Raw genomic sequence first — 14460 nt, forward strand, 5'->3', positions numbered from 1 at the left:
AGAGGGATGCACTGTGGCTTCTGCAGAGAAGTGAGTCCAGTTGCACGGGGATGGGGAGGCCCGGATGGGGCCACAGGAAAGGCTGAGAGCTCTGGTCTACCTCAGAGGACACCCGGGGGCCTGAGGCCCCAGCCAATATGCTAGGCAGTGTCCCTCCCTCAGCAAGCATATTCCCCAAAGGCCAGGTCAGTGGCAGAAGCTAGAGAATCAAGTCACTCTGGTCTAGCCCCCTCCAATCTTTATCTATGAAGAGAAATAACAGCAATCATGTCTGGAGTGCTCTCCGTGCATCAGGCTTGCAGCTAAGTGCTGTATTAGCTTATTAAATGTTCACAGCCATCCTAAGAGGTTGCTACAAACATCACCCCTCTTTTACAGTTCTGGATGCAGAGCCTTCGAGAGGTCAAGTTTCTAACTCAGAGTCACTCAGCTAATATAATAAATAGTAGAAGCAGGATTAGAACCCAGCTCTGCTTTCTTCTGGAGCCCAGTTTTATTTTTAAACATATTACTTAATACTTCTTGGAAGATAATGATTTTTCTTTTTATTTTCTTTTATTTACTTATTTATTTTTGAGACAGTGTCTTGCTCTGTCACCCACTCTGGAGTGCAGTGGCAGGATCTCAGCTTACCCCACCCTGGGCTCAAGTGATCCTCCCACCTCAGTCTCCCAGGATTATAGGTATGTACCACTATGTCTGACTAATTTTTATATATTTTTTTATTGTAGAGATGGGGTTTCACTGTGTTGCCCAGGGTGGTTTTGAACTCCTGGGCTCCAGCGATCCACCTGCCTTCACCTCCCAAAGTGCTGGTATTACAGGCCTGAGCCACTTTGCCTGGCCCAGGATTTTTCTTAAAACTTCTGCCAAAGTTATTCACAACCAGAGAACTCTTTTTGCTTCTGTTGTAGTGAAAGGAGTGATGCCGAATCAGATAGTGCAGGGTTCTAGTCCCACCTCTGCCCCTGACCCTTTTTTTTTTGAGATGGAGTTTCACTCTTGGTACCCAGGCTGGAGTACAATGGTTCGATCTAGGCTCACTACAACTTTTGCCTCCCAGGTTCAAGAAGTTCTCCTGCCTCAGCCTCCCTAGTAGCTGGGATTACAGGTGCCTGCCACCATACCCAACTAATTTTTGTATTTTTAGTAGAGACAGAGTTTCACCATGTTAGTCAGGCTGGTCTCGAACTCTTGACCTCAGGTGATCTACCCACCTTGGCCTCCAAAAGTGCTGGGAAACTGAAATCTGTGAAATAGGATCAATTACACATGCATTTCCTTCTCAGGTACACTAAGATGAAGACAGCCACCAACATCTACATCTTCAACCTGGCCTTGGCCGATGCACTGGCCACCAGCACGCTGCCCTTCCAGAGTGCCAAGTACCTGATGGAGACGTGGCCCTTCGGCCAGCTGCTCTGCAAGGCTGTGCTCTCCATTGACTACTACAATATGTTCACCAGCATCTTCACGCTCACCATGATGAGTGTCGACCGCTACATCGCTGTCTGCCACCCTGTCAAGGCCCTGGACTTCCGCACACCTGCCAAGGCCAAGCTCATCAACATCTGCATCTGGGTCCTGGCCTCAGGTGTTGGCGTGCCTATCATGGTCATGGCAGTGACGCGTCCCCGGGGTGAGTGAGCGAGTACGCCGTGGCACAGGCCACTGACCGCAGGAGGCAGCACATGGGCCTTTGTGGGCTTGCAGGGCACTTACCAGGGTGAGTGTAGGTGGTTCACCAGCAGAGGTTGGCTTCTGATCGAGATCAGTGATGATGTGGTGGTTGGCCAGTGGGAGTGTAGAAGGTCAGCCAATGGGAATGGGAATGGCTGGCCAGTGAGGCATGAGGATGGTTGACTATTGTGAGGGTGAATGTGATCAGTGGTCATACTGGTTGCTGGCCAATGGGAATGTATGAATTTATGAAGGCGATTATGGGTGGCTGGTCATGTACTTGTAGGTGGCTGGCCAGGGGTGTGTGGATGACTGATCTCTAGAGATATGGATAGATATGCAATGAGGTAATGGTTTCACTGACCAGTGAGCCGTGGAGGCCGCAAAATCTGCAGTCCCATTTTAAACTCCCCTTTCATCCCAATTTGAAAACCACTGGCCTGGATGACCGAAGCAAGGCCTAGAGAATGGCCCACAGGGAATGACAAATAGGAGCTAACATGGTAATTATTATAGTAACTGCATTCGGGGAGCTGCTATGACATTGTCCAAAGCTCAGGGGCTTAACACAGTGGAGGTTTCTCTCTCACTCCCATCACAAGCCTGTGTGAGTGGGAGAAGCACAGTCATTCAGGGACCCAGGCTCCTGGTGATGGTTTCTGAATCTTCTACTGCTGGCATCTGGCCCACAGATGAATATGGAGAGGGAGCGGGGAGAAAGCACAGCTACTTGAAATGTTGGCTGGGTGCAGTGGCTCACGCCTGTAACCCCAGCACTTTGAGAGGCCAAGGCCAGTGGATCACTTGAGGTCAAGAGTTCCAGACCAGCCTGGCCAATATGGCCCTATTTCTACTAAACATACAAAAATTAGCTGGGCGTGGTGGCACATGCCTATAGTCTCAGCTACTCGGGAGGCTAAGGCAGGAGAATCACTTGAATCTGAGAGGCAGAGGTTGCAGTGAGCCAAGATCGCACCCCTGCATTCCAGTCTGGGCGACAAAGCAAGACTTCTCAAAATAGTGACAGCTGGTCACATGACCCCACCTTAATGCAGCTGAAGTGAGAAATACAGTTTAGAAGGGCACCACAGACACAGTAACTAATTAACCTCTCTGAGCCACACAATATTATGGGATGTTGAGAAGGTTAAAAGAGATAATATGTATAGAATACTTAGGACAAGTCCTGGCTCATCACCAACACCCAATGAATAGCAGCTATTAAATGATTAAGGCTGTGAGATGGACAAGGCAGGGACTCCCACCTCCATGTCACTGTAAGAAAAGAGAATCAGAGAGGTCAGGCAGTTTCCTTAGGGTCACACAGCCAGGCATTTTGTGGAATTTGGCCTGCAGCCTAGGGTTCCTGCCCCCAGGTCTGTTCCTCCTTCTAACTCCTTGGGTGGAAGTTTGCAGAAGGCCCATGCTGTGGGTGGGAGAGAACAAGCTTCTTGGTTACCCTTGACCCTCACAAGGGCAGAACCCCTGGTGCCCTTCTAAGCCTACGAGCCATTGGTTTTAACTCAGCAGCAGGGCCCCATTCCTCACTGTCAGCCTTCAGTTTATGGGCCATTAACTGCATTCCTGCTGGGGCTGGACCAGATGGGCCTCCTCACTGCACAATCCCTCACACACACACTTCCCCAGTGTGGGCCATCAGCACTTATTGGACCTGTGGGCCACTTGCTATGTGACCTTAAACAAGCGCTGTTCTGGTTCTGACTTCTACACAGTGAAGGTCTTGGAGTTAGTCATTTCTAGGGGTCCCGCCAGCCTCATGTCCTGTGGACCCCCATGTCTGTGGATCCCAACCCTTCTCACCTCTCAGGCTCCAGTCCACTGTGTGGCTTCTTATACCCTAGCATTCCAAGAGATCCTGGGAGTCCCCTGGGCCAGCCTTGAGGCTGTATCAGAATCCCACAGCACCCCCCAGGTGTTCATCCAGCCCAAGCCCAGCCCAACACTCCAGGAATGGGGAGCTCATTCTATCCTGGCTGCCCTTCCTATCTCAAGAAGGAAGTCCTTGCAGTTAAGCTGAAATCTGCTTTCCTCCCAGAAGGAAGGAGGTTTTTGTTGTTGTTATGGGACAGAGTCTCTGTCATCCAGGCTGGAGTGCAGTGGCACTATCCCGGCTCACAGTAGCCTCAACCTCCCGGGCTCAAGTGATCCTCCCACCTCAGCCCCCCACGTAGCTGGGACTATAGACGCGTACTACCATACCCAGCTACTTTTTTTTTTCCAAGAGATGGGGTTTTGCCATGTTGCCAAGGCTGGTCTTGAACTCCTAGACTCAAGCAGTCCACCTGCCTCAGCCTCCCAAAGTGCTGGGATTACAGGCATGAGCCCCACGCCTGGCCAGGAGGTTCTTGTGATTCAACTGAGACCTGCTTCCCTCTGGGGAGGCTGGCCCTATCCCTGAGTGATAGACTCCCACACATATGTGCCCCTCTTCCCTGTGGGTACACCAAGAACTTAAACCCACTGTGCTAAATGCTTTAGGGGCCTTAGCCTATTTACTTGTCACAACAATCCTGGAGATGTGGATCCTGTCATTAGCTCGACTCCACTGAAGTTTCAAGAGGTTTAGTAATTTGCTCATACTGTGGAGTAGGGCCTGAGTCCTGCTCCTAACTCATGCTAAGTCCATCTTAGCAGTCCTGTCCCCAGTGGAGCTAGTTTGGAAATGGGTCAGGGTGTTTTGAGTTACTGCAATGACTGGCATTCAGTGGGCTGAGCTAAATGATTTCATTACTGCCGCGCATGGACACAAAAGCTGATTAAAGGGCCAGGAGAGAACATGGAAAGGGGACCTCCCAGATGAGGGCCGATCCTGCTGGTCTGTAAGGATAACCAAGAGTTCACCAACTACAGAAGCCGGGGAGGACATTCCAGACAGAAGAATCCCCTTGAGCAAAGGCTGGGAGGGGAGGTGGGACCTGCCCAAGCCTTAGAAGGGTGGGTGAACAGGTGGGGGCCCCTCAGGCGCACAGGCTCCTCACCCCATCTGTCTTTCCTTGTTTCCGTGGCCCAGACGGGGCGGTGGTGTGCATGCTCCAGTTCCCCAGCCCCAGCTGGTACTGGGACACGGTGACCAAGATCTGCGTGTTCCTCTTCGCCTTCGTGGTGCCCATCCTCATCATCACCGTGTGCTACGGCCTCATGCTGCTGCGCCTGCGCAGCGTGCGCTTGCTGTCGGGCTCCAAGGAGAAGGACCGCAGCCTGCGGCGCATCACGCGCATGGTGCTGGTGGTGGTGGGCGCCTTTGTGGTGTGCTGGGCGCCCATCCACATCTTCGTCATCGTCTGGACGCTGGTGGACATCGACCGGCGCGACCCGCTGGTGGTGGCCGCGCTGCACCTGTGCATCGCGCTGGGCTACGCCAATAGCAGCCTCAACCCCGTGCTCTACGCCTTCCTCGACGAGAACTTCAAGCGCTGCTTCCGCCAGCTCTGCCGGAAGCCCTGCGGCCGCCCGGACCCCAGCAGCTTCAGCCGCGCCCGCGAAGCCACGGCCCGTGAGCGGGTCACCGCCTGCACCCCGTCTGATGGTCCCGGCGGTGGCGCCGCCGCCTGACCAGGCCACCAGCGCGCCCCTCTCTAGTGACCCGGCGGCCACATGAGTCCCAATGGGAGGCGCGGGCCACGGTCTGGAATGGGTCAGTAGAAGGTCGGAGGCTTGGGACCGCCGGGTGGGGACCCTGCTTCGGAGACGGGGCCAGGCAGTGAGATGGGCATGGGGTGGGCCTCTGGCTTGGGGCAAGGCAGAGGGCAGATCGATGGCGCGGTGCCTCTGGACTGGGTGCCCCGTCCACGGCTCTAGGTGGGGCAGGGGAGCCAGTGACTCCAGGGGAGGAGCGGGATCTGTGGCCCTAGAACTGAGTCCCTAAGTAGGGCATCTCCAGGGGAGCGGGGCTTCAACCTTGAGACAGCCTTGGTTTCTAACTTGGAGCCCAGCTTTTGGAGTTGGGGGTCCGAGCCCAGGACCAGGAGGGGCAGTGGCCGGGATGGTTGCTTGAGAACTGAGCTGGAAGACTGGGCCTCTGTGTAGTAGGGAGGGGCCTCCTGTGAGGGGAGACCCAGAGACAGGACAGTTGGGTGTGGCTACAGCTCAAGATCTGGTCACCAGATAGGTGGCTCGTGCAAAGGCCCTGTGGCCTCAACTTCAGGATGCAGCCCCAGACCCCAGTTCTAGCAAGGGGCTAGGCTCGTGGAGGTCCAGGTGCAACTTGACACCTTTGTAAATAGAACAGAAAAGACTTGAGGGACCAGGTGCAGTGGCTTAAGCTTGTAATCCCAGCACTTTGGGAGGCTGAGGCGGATGGATGGCATGAGCCCAGAAGTTAGAGACTAGTCTGGGAAACATGGAAGACCCTGTCTCTACAAAAAATACAAAATTAGCCAGGCAGGGTGGTGCGCACCTGCAGGCCCAGCTCCTTGAAGGTGAGAGGATTGCTTGAGCCCAGGAGTTCGAAGCTGTAAGTGAGCTATAATGGTGCCGCTGCACTCCAGCCTGGGTGACAGAGTGAGAAAAAAGAGAGAGACTGAGGGAGGAAGAGATAGGAAGAGAGAGAAACAATGTACCTTTTATCTCTTTGGCGGTCATCTGTTTCCTTGGAACAGACAGGAATGCCTTAGAATTGAAGTGGCCACAGTGCAATGTCCCAGTAGGGCTTGGGACAGGACAGCAGAGAGGGGAGCCAGCCGTTCCAGGATAGGGTCTTGGTTGGGGTAGGGTCCCCAGACCTGAGTACTAATGGGGGCCCAGAGGCTTGGGAGAAGAAGGCTTCCAAAACCAATTCCAAAACCCAGGCCCGGAGTGGACCTCTTTCTTTGCCAAGGGGTGGTTGTGGATGGGTGGAAGAAGAGAGGTGGGCTTCTGCTTCAAGGTTAGGTCCTCCAGTGGAGGGTGGATGCTGTTTGTGGGTCCCCAGAGCCCTAGTTTCTCTAGCCCAGATACTGGAGGACAGAGGACCACGATGGTAAGTGGTGCCTGAGACTCTGGGGGTGGATGTGGTGTGAGAAGCATCAGTTTGGACTTGGTGCTGGGTCCTGGGCCCCTGATAAGAACCTGGATGAAATCTTCTTCCCTTCTCCCAACATCCGGCTGCGCCCATGTGTCTGGTGTCAATGACTCCAGTGAACTGGAACTGCCCACAGGGGGACCTGACCTTAAAGGAACTGGGGCAGAAGCTTTTGTAACTGCAAGGCCAGCATCAGCGTGCGCTCCCCTCTGCCTTTCCCCCCAGTCTCCCCGGGTCCTCCACCTGCCTCAGCCCAGCTGCCCGCTTCACACTGCTGAGGGTGGCATCCACCTGGAGTTAGTGTAGAAGTTTTTCTCTTCATTGGTTTGGTGTTTTTTTCAGGATCTTTGCTTCCCAGAATATCTGTGTCTGCCCTTGTTCCCTGCACCTCCCCCGTGCCTCCTCTCCTCTCCCCCCACTGTTCTCCCCTCCCTCACCAACACTGCCTCAGTGATGCACCCTGACTCCCTATTGAAGCAGTGTGCTGACATCCTTGTAAAAACAAATTTAATTTTCTTCCTTTTTTGGGACAGATGGAAAGAAATTGACGTCTTTGTCTCAAACAAAAGAAAAAGAAAAAGAAACAATATACTTCTTTCCTTTTTGACAGCCATATCTTTGGAACAAAAGCTGGGAGGCTGTCACTCCAACAGGGACTGAATAGCATGCAGGGGGCTGGGGACTTAGGCACCAAGAGGGGCTTTGGGCACATTAGGAGGAAGGGATGCCCATGGAGGGCAAAGCATAGCCCCCTTCTCAGGGTGAGGCTCCCAGCAGCTCCAGACCCAGGGACGTGCCTCCTTCAGGAAATGGCTCCCCTGGGTCCTGGAAAGATGTGGGGCCGTGCCCAGCACTCAGATCCAGCCTGCCAACCCACTGTGACCTGGGGTTCCAACCCACCTACGCTGTGACCACAGAGACCCCTGGGTCTGAGGGTGGGAGGTTGTCAGTAAGGCAGGAGACACTTCTCCTCATCAGGGGCTCCTCCTGTGAATGCTCTCGGGGTATGGCAGAGAAAGGGGACAATCTAGGAACTGGGGAAGACTCCTGAAGGAGGTGACATTGGAGCCAGGCTGTTTACTCTCCCTGCAAGAACTGTGTCCCTTCCAGGATAGGCCTGCTCTTGAAGCCCACTCATTGCCATCTCCTGTGGCTGTAACGGATCTGGCTGGTTTTTGCCCCTTCTGATACATAAATCTGTGCTGGGTCATCAGGGGCCAGGTCTGGACCATGTGTGTTTAAGGTAGTGCAAACTTCTATTGAAATCTGCTTCACACCAGGCATGTACTCTGGGCACCAGGACTCGGAAATGAGTCACCCTCGGCCCTGCCCTCCAAAATCCTGAGCGAGTTCTGGGAGACAAAGCATCAGCAGATGAGTGCACCTCAGTGTGATGAGTGCAGTGACAGGGAGCCCCAGGGAGGGTGTCACGGGGAAGTGCCTTTTCTAGCTTTTCACTAAAACACGTTTGTAGCAATTCTGTAAGAGGTGGATAAGGGTCGGGGGCCCTGAAGGATGAATAGGAGTTGGCCACCAAGGAGAGGAAACAGCATGTGAGGATGTTTAAATGCTTGGCAAACCCAACGAGTAGGGTGCAGCTGGAGCACAGGGCTTCACTGGGCTCTTGTGTGTGCCAGGCTCTCTGCCAGGTGCCTTGTGTGCATCAGCCCACCTGATCCTCTGGAGAGCCTGGTGAGGAAGTAGTGTTATGCCCATTGTAGACAAAGAGAGCTGAGACTGAGAGAGGTCCGGCTACTTGCTCCTGAGGCACAGAGCCTGTTTGTAGTGGCAGAACTTGGGTCCCTGGAATTCCAGGCTTCTTAGCTGGGCGTGGTGGTGCGCGCCTGTAATCCCAGCTACTAGGGAGGCTGAGGCAGGAGAATTGCCTGAACCCAGGAGGCGGAGGTTGCGGTGAGCCAAGATCGTGCCATTGCACTCCAGCCTGGGTAACAAGAGTGAAACTCTGTCTCAAAAAAAAAAAGAAAGAAAGAAAGAAAAGGAAAAGGAAAAAAAAAAACTCCAGGTATCAGGGAAGTAGAAAGGCCTTAGAAGCTGGAACCCCAGAATGAGGTTGTTTTTTTTTTTTTAATTTTTTTTATGTTCTTTCTTTTTTTTAATCTTGAGAATGAGGTTTTTTGAAGACCTAAAACCACATGGAAAAATCTAAAGGAAACAGGCAATTTTCTATGAACTTTTGTTCCTCCTGAAGCTCTCCAGATCTTCACGTTTCAGAACATACTGTGCATGGTGCCTGTTAAACTCTAAATTGACAGTATAATTCTAGATCTTCACAGGGTTCTAAAACTGCAGAGTAGGTCTGTTTTCCCCAAAATTTCCATTTCTCTCCCTCCAGGAGGAGGGAGAGAAGTTTTTGCCCCTGATTTCAAAATTTCAAAATGTCCTACTGTTCCAGATCTCCTCTTCTTCACCTTCATCCTCAACCTTTTTTTTTTTTTGAGACAGGGTCTTGCTCTGTTACCCAGCCTGGAGTGTAAGTGCAGTGGCGCAATCGTAGCTCACTGCAGTCTCAAACTCCTGAGCTTAAGTGATCCTCCCACCTCAGCCTCCTGAATATCTTGGCTGACAGGTGTATGTCACCATCCCCAGCAATTTTATTTTTATTCATTTCTATTATTTTATTTTATTTTTGAGACAGGGTCTCTCTGTGACGCACAGGCTGGAGTGCAGTGGCACCATCTCGGCTCACTGTAACCTCCACCTCCTGGATTCAAGTAATTCTCCTGCCTCAGCCTCCTGAGTAGCTGGGATTACAGGTGTGAGCCACCACAGCCCAGCTAATTTTTGTGTTTTTAGTAGAGATAGGGTTTCACCATGTTGACCAAGCTGGTCTCGAACTCCTGACCTCAGGTGATCTGCCCACCTTGGCCTCCCAAAGTGCTGGGATTACAGATGTGAGCCACCGCATCCAGCTTTTTTTTTTGAATAGAGACCAGAGTGTCTCTGTGTTGCCCAGACTGGTCTTGAACTTCTGTCCTAAAGCTGTTCTCCTGCCTTGGCCTCCCAAGGTACTGAGTTTACAGGTGTGAGCCACTGTGCCCAGCCCTCATACCTCGACTTGATGCAATACAAGTAGTGGTTAAGGCTGGAATCAGATCTTGGCTTTCCTTCTCTGAGCCTCAGTTTCCTCATCGGTAGAGTGGACTTCCTTCATGGGTGGTTGTGAGGATTTAATGTATGTATAGGGATAGGGCCCTGCACATAAGTAAACTAAGTACATGGTAAGTGGCAGTTATTGCTTAAAAGTGGAGCCAGAGTTCAGGGTCAGAGCTAGAGACCCACAGGGAAGAGTACATGAGCTATCAGGGCTAGTGATGGAGAGAGAGGAGAGACTGGAGATCTGGCTTGGGGATCCCCTGGCTTCCTGGCTCAGGAGCCACCAGGGAGAATGAGCAGCTGCCAGAGAAGCAGGAGGAGGATGGGGAGAATGTGCTACCATGGAAACTGGAGGAGGAGGGCGTTCCCAGGGGGAGGGAGTGATGGATAATGTCAAGCGTCATCAGAGAGGATGGGAGTAGGGAGGGCTGAGGGTGATGGGAACCCTCCAGTTTAGTTTTTTACATGGCCCAGGCAGCCCCCAAGCCTGGATGAAATCCCAGCTCTCAAGCTAACTGGCTGTATGGGCTTTGCCCTCTCTGAGCTTCTGTTTCCTTCTAGAGTTGAGATGAGGGAATTGATCCATCTCTAATATGACCGTCAGTCTCACTTAATAAGAGTCCTGGTTTTGCTGAATTCTTGGCCACGTGCTAGCAGCGTGACCTTAGGCAAGTCACTTTGCCTCCATGAGCCTCTCTGAAAGTCACTTTGGTGGTGAACAAAGTGCCACCAAACTGACTGGCACCTAGTGGGCCCTGGATACAGGATTATTCTCTGATAATGATGTGGGTGCCAGAGGCTGCTGCTCTAAGGAGGCTTGCTGGGCTTGGAATTAGAAATGCTTGTCAAGTTGGAGATGGCCCACTAGCATCCCAAGAGGACTTGGAGGAACGACAGTCCAGCCTGGGCACCTGCTGGGCCTCTGTCCAAAGGCCAGTCCTCTCTGTATCAGCGGCAGCTCCCTCGCCTAGGCATGGCTGGCAGCTACTCCTTGCATCTGCTACAGATCCAGATGGAGCTGGCCCCAGAGGCCCCAAAGTCCCTAGGAAGTGACCACCCCCCATCCCTGGCACCCAGATCCTGGACCCCACACTCACACACAAAACACACATGCTTCTCTTTCATCATGTATTTATTCCTTTATTTCACTTCTGAGCCCCACACTAGAAAGAGTGTGGGCTGGGGGCTGAGAGGAGTGATGGGAGCAAATCAGGACCTGGCTGCCCCATGTTGAGCTTGCAGATGTTGAGAGTTGGGTGACAAGGACAGCTGGCTGTGTGGTTCAGGCTGTGGGCAGCTTGGGAACTCAAAATGGGGCTTAGAGAGGGGCTGGAGGGGGCCCTTGAGGTGGACATAGTGATGTGGCAGAGCACGCCCTGGGAGGTTGCCCAGGTTCTAGCCCCAGCACCATCGTAGGGGGCGAGCTGTTTCAGAGTGTGGCGCACTGTCACACACTGTTTCAGTGAAAGGCCACCGAGACACTATCAATGGGTAATGTACAGCATGGCATAACTCATTTCATCTTCACAGCACAATTATGAGGTAGGCATTAGTATCATTACCTCCATTTTACAGGGAAAACTGGGGCTCAGAGAAGGGAATGATTTGCCCAAGACCATATGACTTGTCAGTGACTGGCCCAGCTAGGATCCCATCTCTGGTCTGCTAAGTCCACTTCCTGTGCCTTCCTCCTCCCACCTCCAGAGAGGAAATGCTCTGAGTACACCAAGGGCCCTGGAGAGACTCCCACATCCAGCTCACGGTCACAGGCTGAGCACTCCCTGTGTTGGGTTCTGCGCCTCATCATGTGGGCAGCAGAGGCACGTGCCAGCTGACAAAAAAAACTGCTGTGACCTTGGTAGGTCCCTCTCCCCATCTGTTTCCTCCTGCCTTGGAAGTCCTGCCTGTTTGATAATTTGCTGCCTGCCTGCCATGTCATTGCCATGTGACCTTGGGCATGTCATTTTATTGAGCCATTTCTCAATCATGGATGACAGCACTTACCTGGTGAGAAGTTGAGAAGATTCAGAAAGAGTCTATGGGTGAAGGATCTTATCTGTTTTGGTCACGAACGTGTTCCCAGCAAATGCAAATGGGCACAGAGTAGTAACTTACTGAGTGAATGAGCGACGTCTGTGGTACATAGTAAGTGTCCAACAAAGGCAGCTTTGTTCATATTATCTAATGTTTTAGTTCATGCCTGCACCAACCCATGCTGCTGCTTCTTTTTTTTGAGACAGAGTCTTGCTCTGTCGCTCAGGCTGGAATGCAGTGGCAAAATCTCAGCTCACTGCAACCTCTGCCTCCTGGGTTCAAGCGATTCTCCTGCCTCCATCTCCCAAGTATCTGGGATTACAGTGCCACCATACCTAGCTAATTTTGTATTTGTAGTAGCGGGGTTTCACCGTGTTGGTCAAGCTGGTCTCGAACTCCTGACCTCAAGTGATCTGCCCACCTCAGCCTCCCAAAGTACGAGGAGAATTATAGGCGTGAGCCACCACACCTGGCCCAACCTATGGTTCTTAATGCTACAGTTGTGTCCAGAGCAACGCTTTTCTCTTTTAACCATCTCCTTGAGTTTCAGAAAGTGGGACGTGCTGGAAAGCAGTTCTCAAGAGGACGTCTTCTCCCCAAGCTCCTTAGCCACACTGTCCTCTCCTGCCCCCACCAGGACTGCCCTCTCAGGGACTCGAGAGGGAGGGACAGCTTGGAAAGGAGGAAAGGTCCCAGGCCATCAGCAGCATGGGCATGGAGTCCCTTGGCGGGTGGCAGTGCAGATGCATCCCTGTAATGGGGCTCATCTAGAACCTCCCCTGGGAATGAGGAGACAGCAACTGTGGTTTTGAATCTTCACTGTCTGCCTCCTTGCTGGGAGCTTGGGCAGGTCTCTGTCCCTCTCTGGGCCTCTGTACGATGGAGGGTATGAGTTGCTGGTTCTGAAGCTCTGCCATCCTGAAAAGAACTGAGACATTGCCCTCGTGTTCCTGGACCCCAGAGAGAGACATCTATCGGTAAAACTACTGGGCATTTGCCCAGAGATGGGGAAAAGCATGCCTGGGGCCTGTGATAGGAGCTTCCCCAACTGGGGGTAGGGAGGTGGAACATGGCAAGAAAGGAAGCTTAACTCAAAGCTTCGTGTTGAAGCTTTTTGCCTGCCCCAGGCTCCATCTTGGTACCAAGGACCCACCTTCTGTTTTCTCAATAAAGTGAGGCCTCTTCTCAGTGTCTGCGTCTCTGGCTGTTTTCTTGGCTCATCTCTGCCGAGTTCCCTTGTGAGGGGGCCCCAGTATGGGGGGGTCACATAGGCCTATGGGGAAGTCTGGCACTAACCTGAGGACCTGTCTCAGAGGGAGAGGCACTGCTGTCCTTAAGAGCCCTAGTTTGACCCAGGCGCAGTTGCTCCCACCTGTAATCTTAGCACTTGGGGAGGCCAAGGCAGGCGGAGTGTCTGAGCTCAATTTTAAGACCAGCCTGGGCAACATGGCGAAACCCCTTGTCTACTAAGAATACAAAAAATTAGCCAGGGATGGTGGCCTGTGCCTGTAATCCCAGCTACTTGGGAGGCTGAGGCATGAGAATCTCTTGACCCAGGAGGTGGAGGTTGCATGCCACTGCACTCCAGCCTGGGCGGCAGAGCAAAACTGTAAAAAAAAAAAAAAAAGCCCTAGTTTAGTGAGAGAGACAGACACACAAGGCAGGAATTTCCTGGAGTGAGCTCTGAACCAAACCAGGCCTCCGTGTTCCCTTCCCTCGCACCCTTCCCCTTCCACCCTCCGAACTGGCCCCTCCCCTTCCCTGGGCCCCTGCCACTCCCCTAATCCCAGTCGCTTGTCCTCCAGAGCCCTGTCCACCCCGACACGCCTCCTGGGGCTCCACTAAATCTCTCTCCCATCTCTCTGCCCCTTAGTGACCCTTCCTTCAGGCCGTGGAGGCACTAGACCTCCCCTGTGTGCAGTCCGTGCGACTCTGGGGTGGGGGTTAGAACCCCGTGCCCCAGGAGACCTCCACCTCCTCCATGTTCTCAAGTAGTCCTGGCCCCTGTGATTAGTAAGTTCTCTCTGGAAGGCAATTTCTTCCTGACGCAGATCTGTTTCCCATCACATGTGACCCATCCTGAGGAGGCCACCAGAGCCTGGAGTCTCCCCGACCCCTCGGCCAACTTCCCTTCCGAGGCTTCAACCCAGGGCCACCCACCTTGGGGCCTGTTCATGTCAAGGTGATGAGCACCAAGGCAGATGGGCAGCCCTGACCCAGACTGGGATCTCAGCACGCCTCAGCACAGGCTGTGTGGGCAGGGCCGGGGCGGCCAGGCTGCCTGGGGGTGGGGTTGGGGGTGGCTTCTTGGCTCCCCCTTGCTCATAGAGAGGGACTCAGTCAAGGAGACTTCACAGAGGCCTGACAGCTCTAGTCAGAGCCAACTCTAACCAAAGCTGGGAAGGACAGCTGCAAAGGAGAAACAGAGGGAGAGAGAGTGAGTGTGTGTGTGTGTGTGTGTGAGAGTGTGTGTGTGAGTGTGTGTGTGTACTCGCATATGTGTGCACAGCATGAGAGAGAGCATCTCAGGGTTGATGTGAGTATATACAGATTTTTTTTTGAGACAGTCTTTTTTTTTTTTGAGATGGAGTCTTGCTCTGTCGCCCAGGCTG

The 14460-nt window shown here is 52.9% G+C and overlaps 1 protein-coding gene across 3 annotated transcripts in view; it reads left to right on the top strand.

Moving 5' to 3' along the window:
* The window catches only part of OPRD1 (opioid receptor delta 1), a 56148-nt gene extending 43109 nt beyond the window's left edge, over positions 1 to 13039 (top strand). For all 3 annotated transcript variants that reach the window (XM_002750522.7, XM_035308410.3, XM_035308408.3), the window contains exons 2-3: positions 1290 to 1639; positions 4712 to 13039. In XM_002750522.7, the coding sequence (XP_002750568.3) occupies positions 1290 to 1639; positions 4712 to 5253 (892 nt within the window). In that variant the 3' untranslated portion in view covers positions 5254 to 13039. The remainder of the gene's footprint in view (positions 1 to 1289; positions 1640 to 4711) is intronic.
* The last annotated feature ends 1421 nt before the right edge of the window (positions 13040 to 14460 follow it).

Source organism: Callithrix jacchus, chromosome 7, assembly GCF_049354715.1.
Source record: "Callithrix jacchus isolate 240 chromosome 7, calJac240_pri, whole genome shotgun sequence".
In the NCBI taxonomy this organism is placed as follows: Eukaryota; Metazoa; Chordata; class Mammalia; order Primates; family Cebidae; genus Callithrix; species Callithrix jacchus.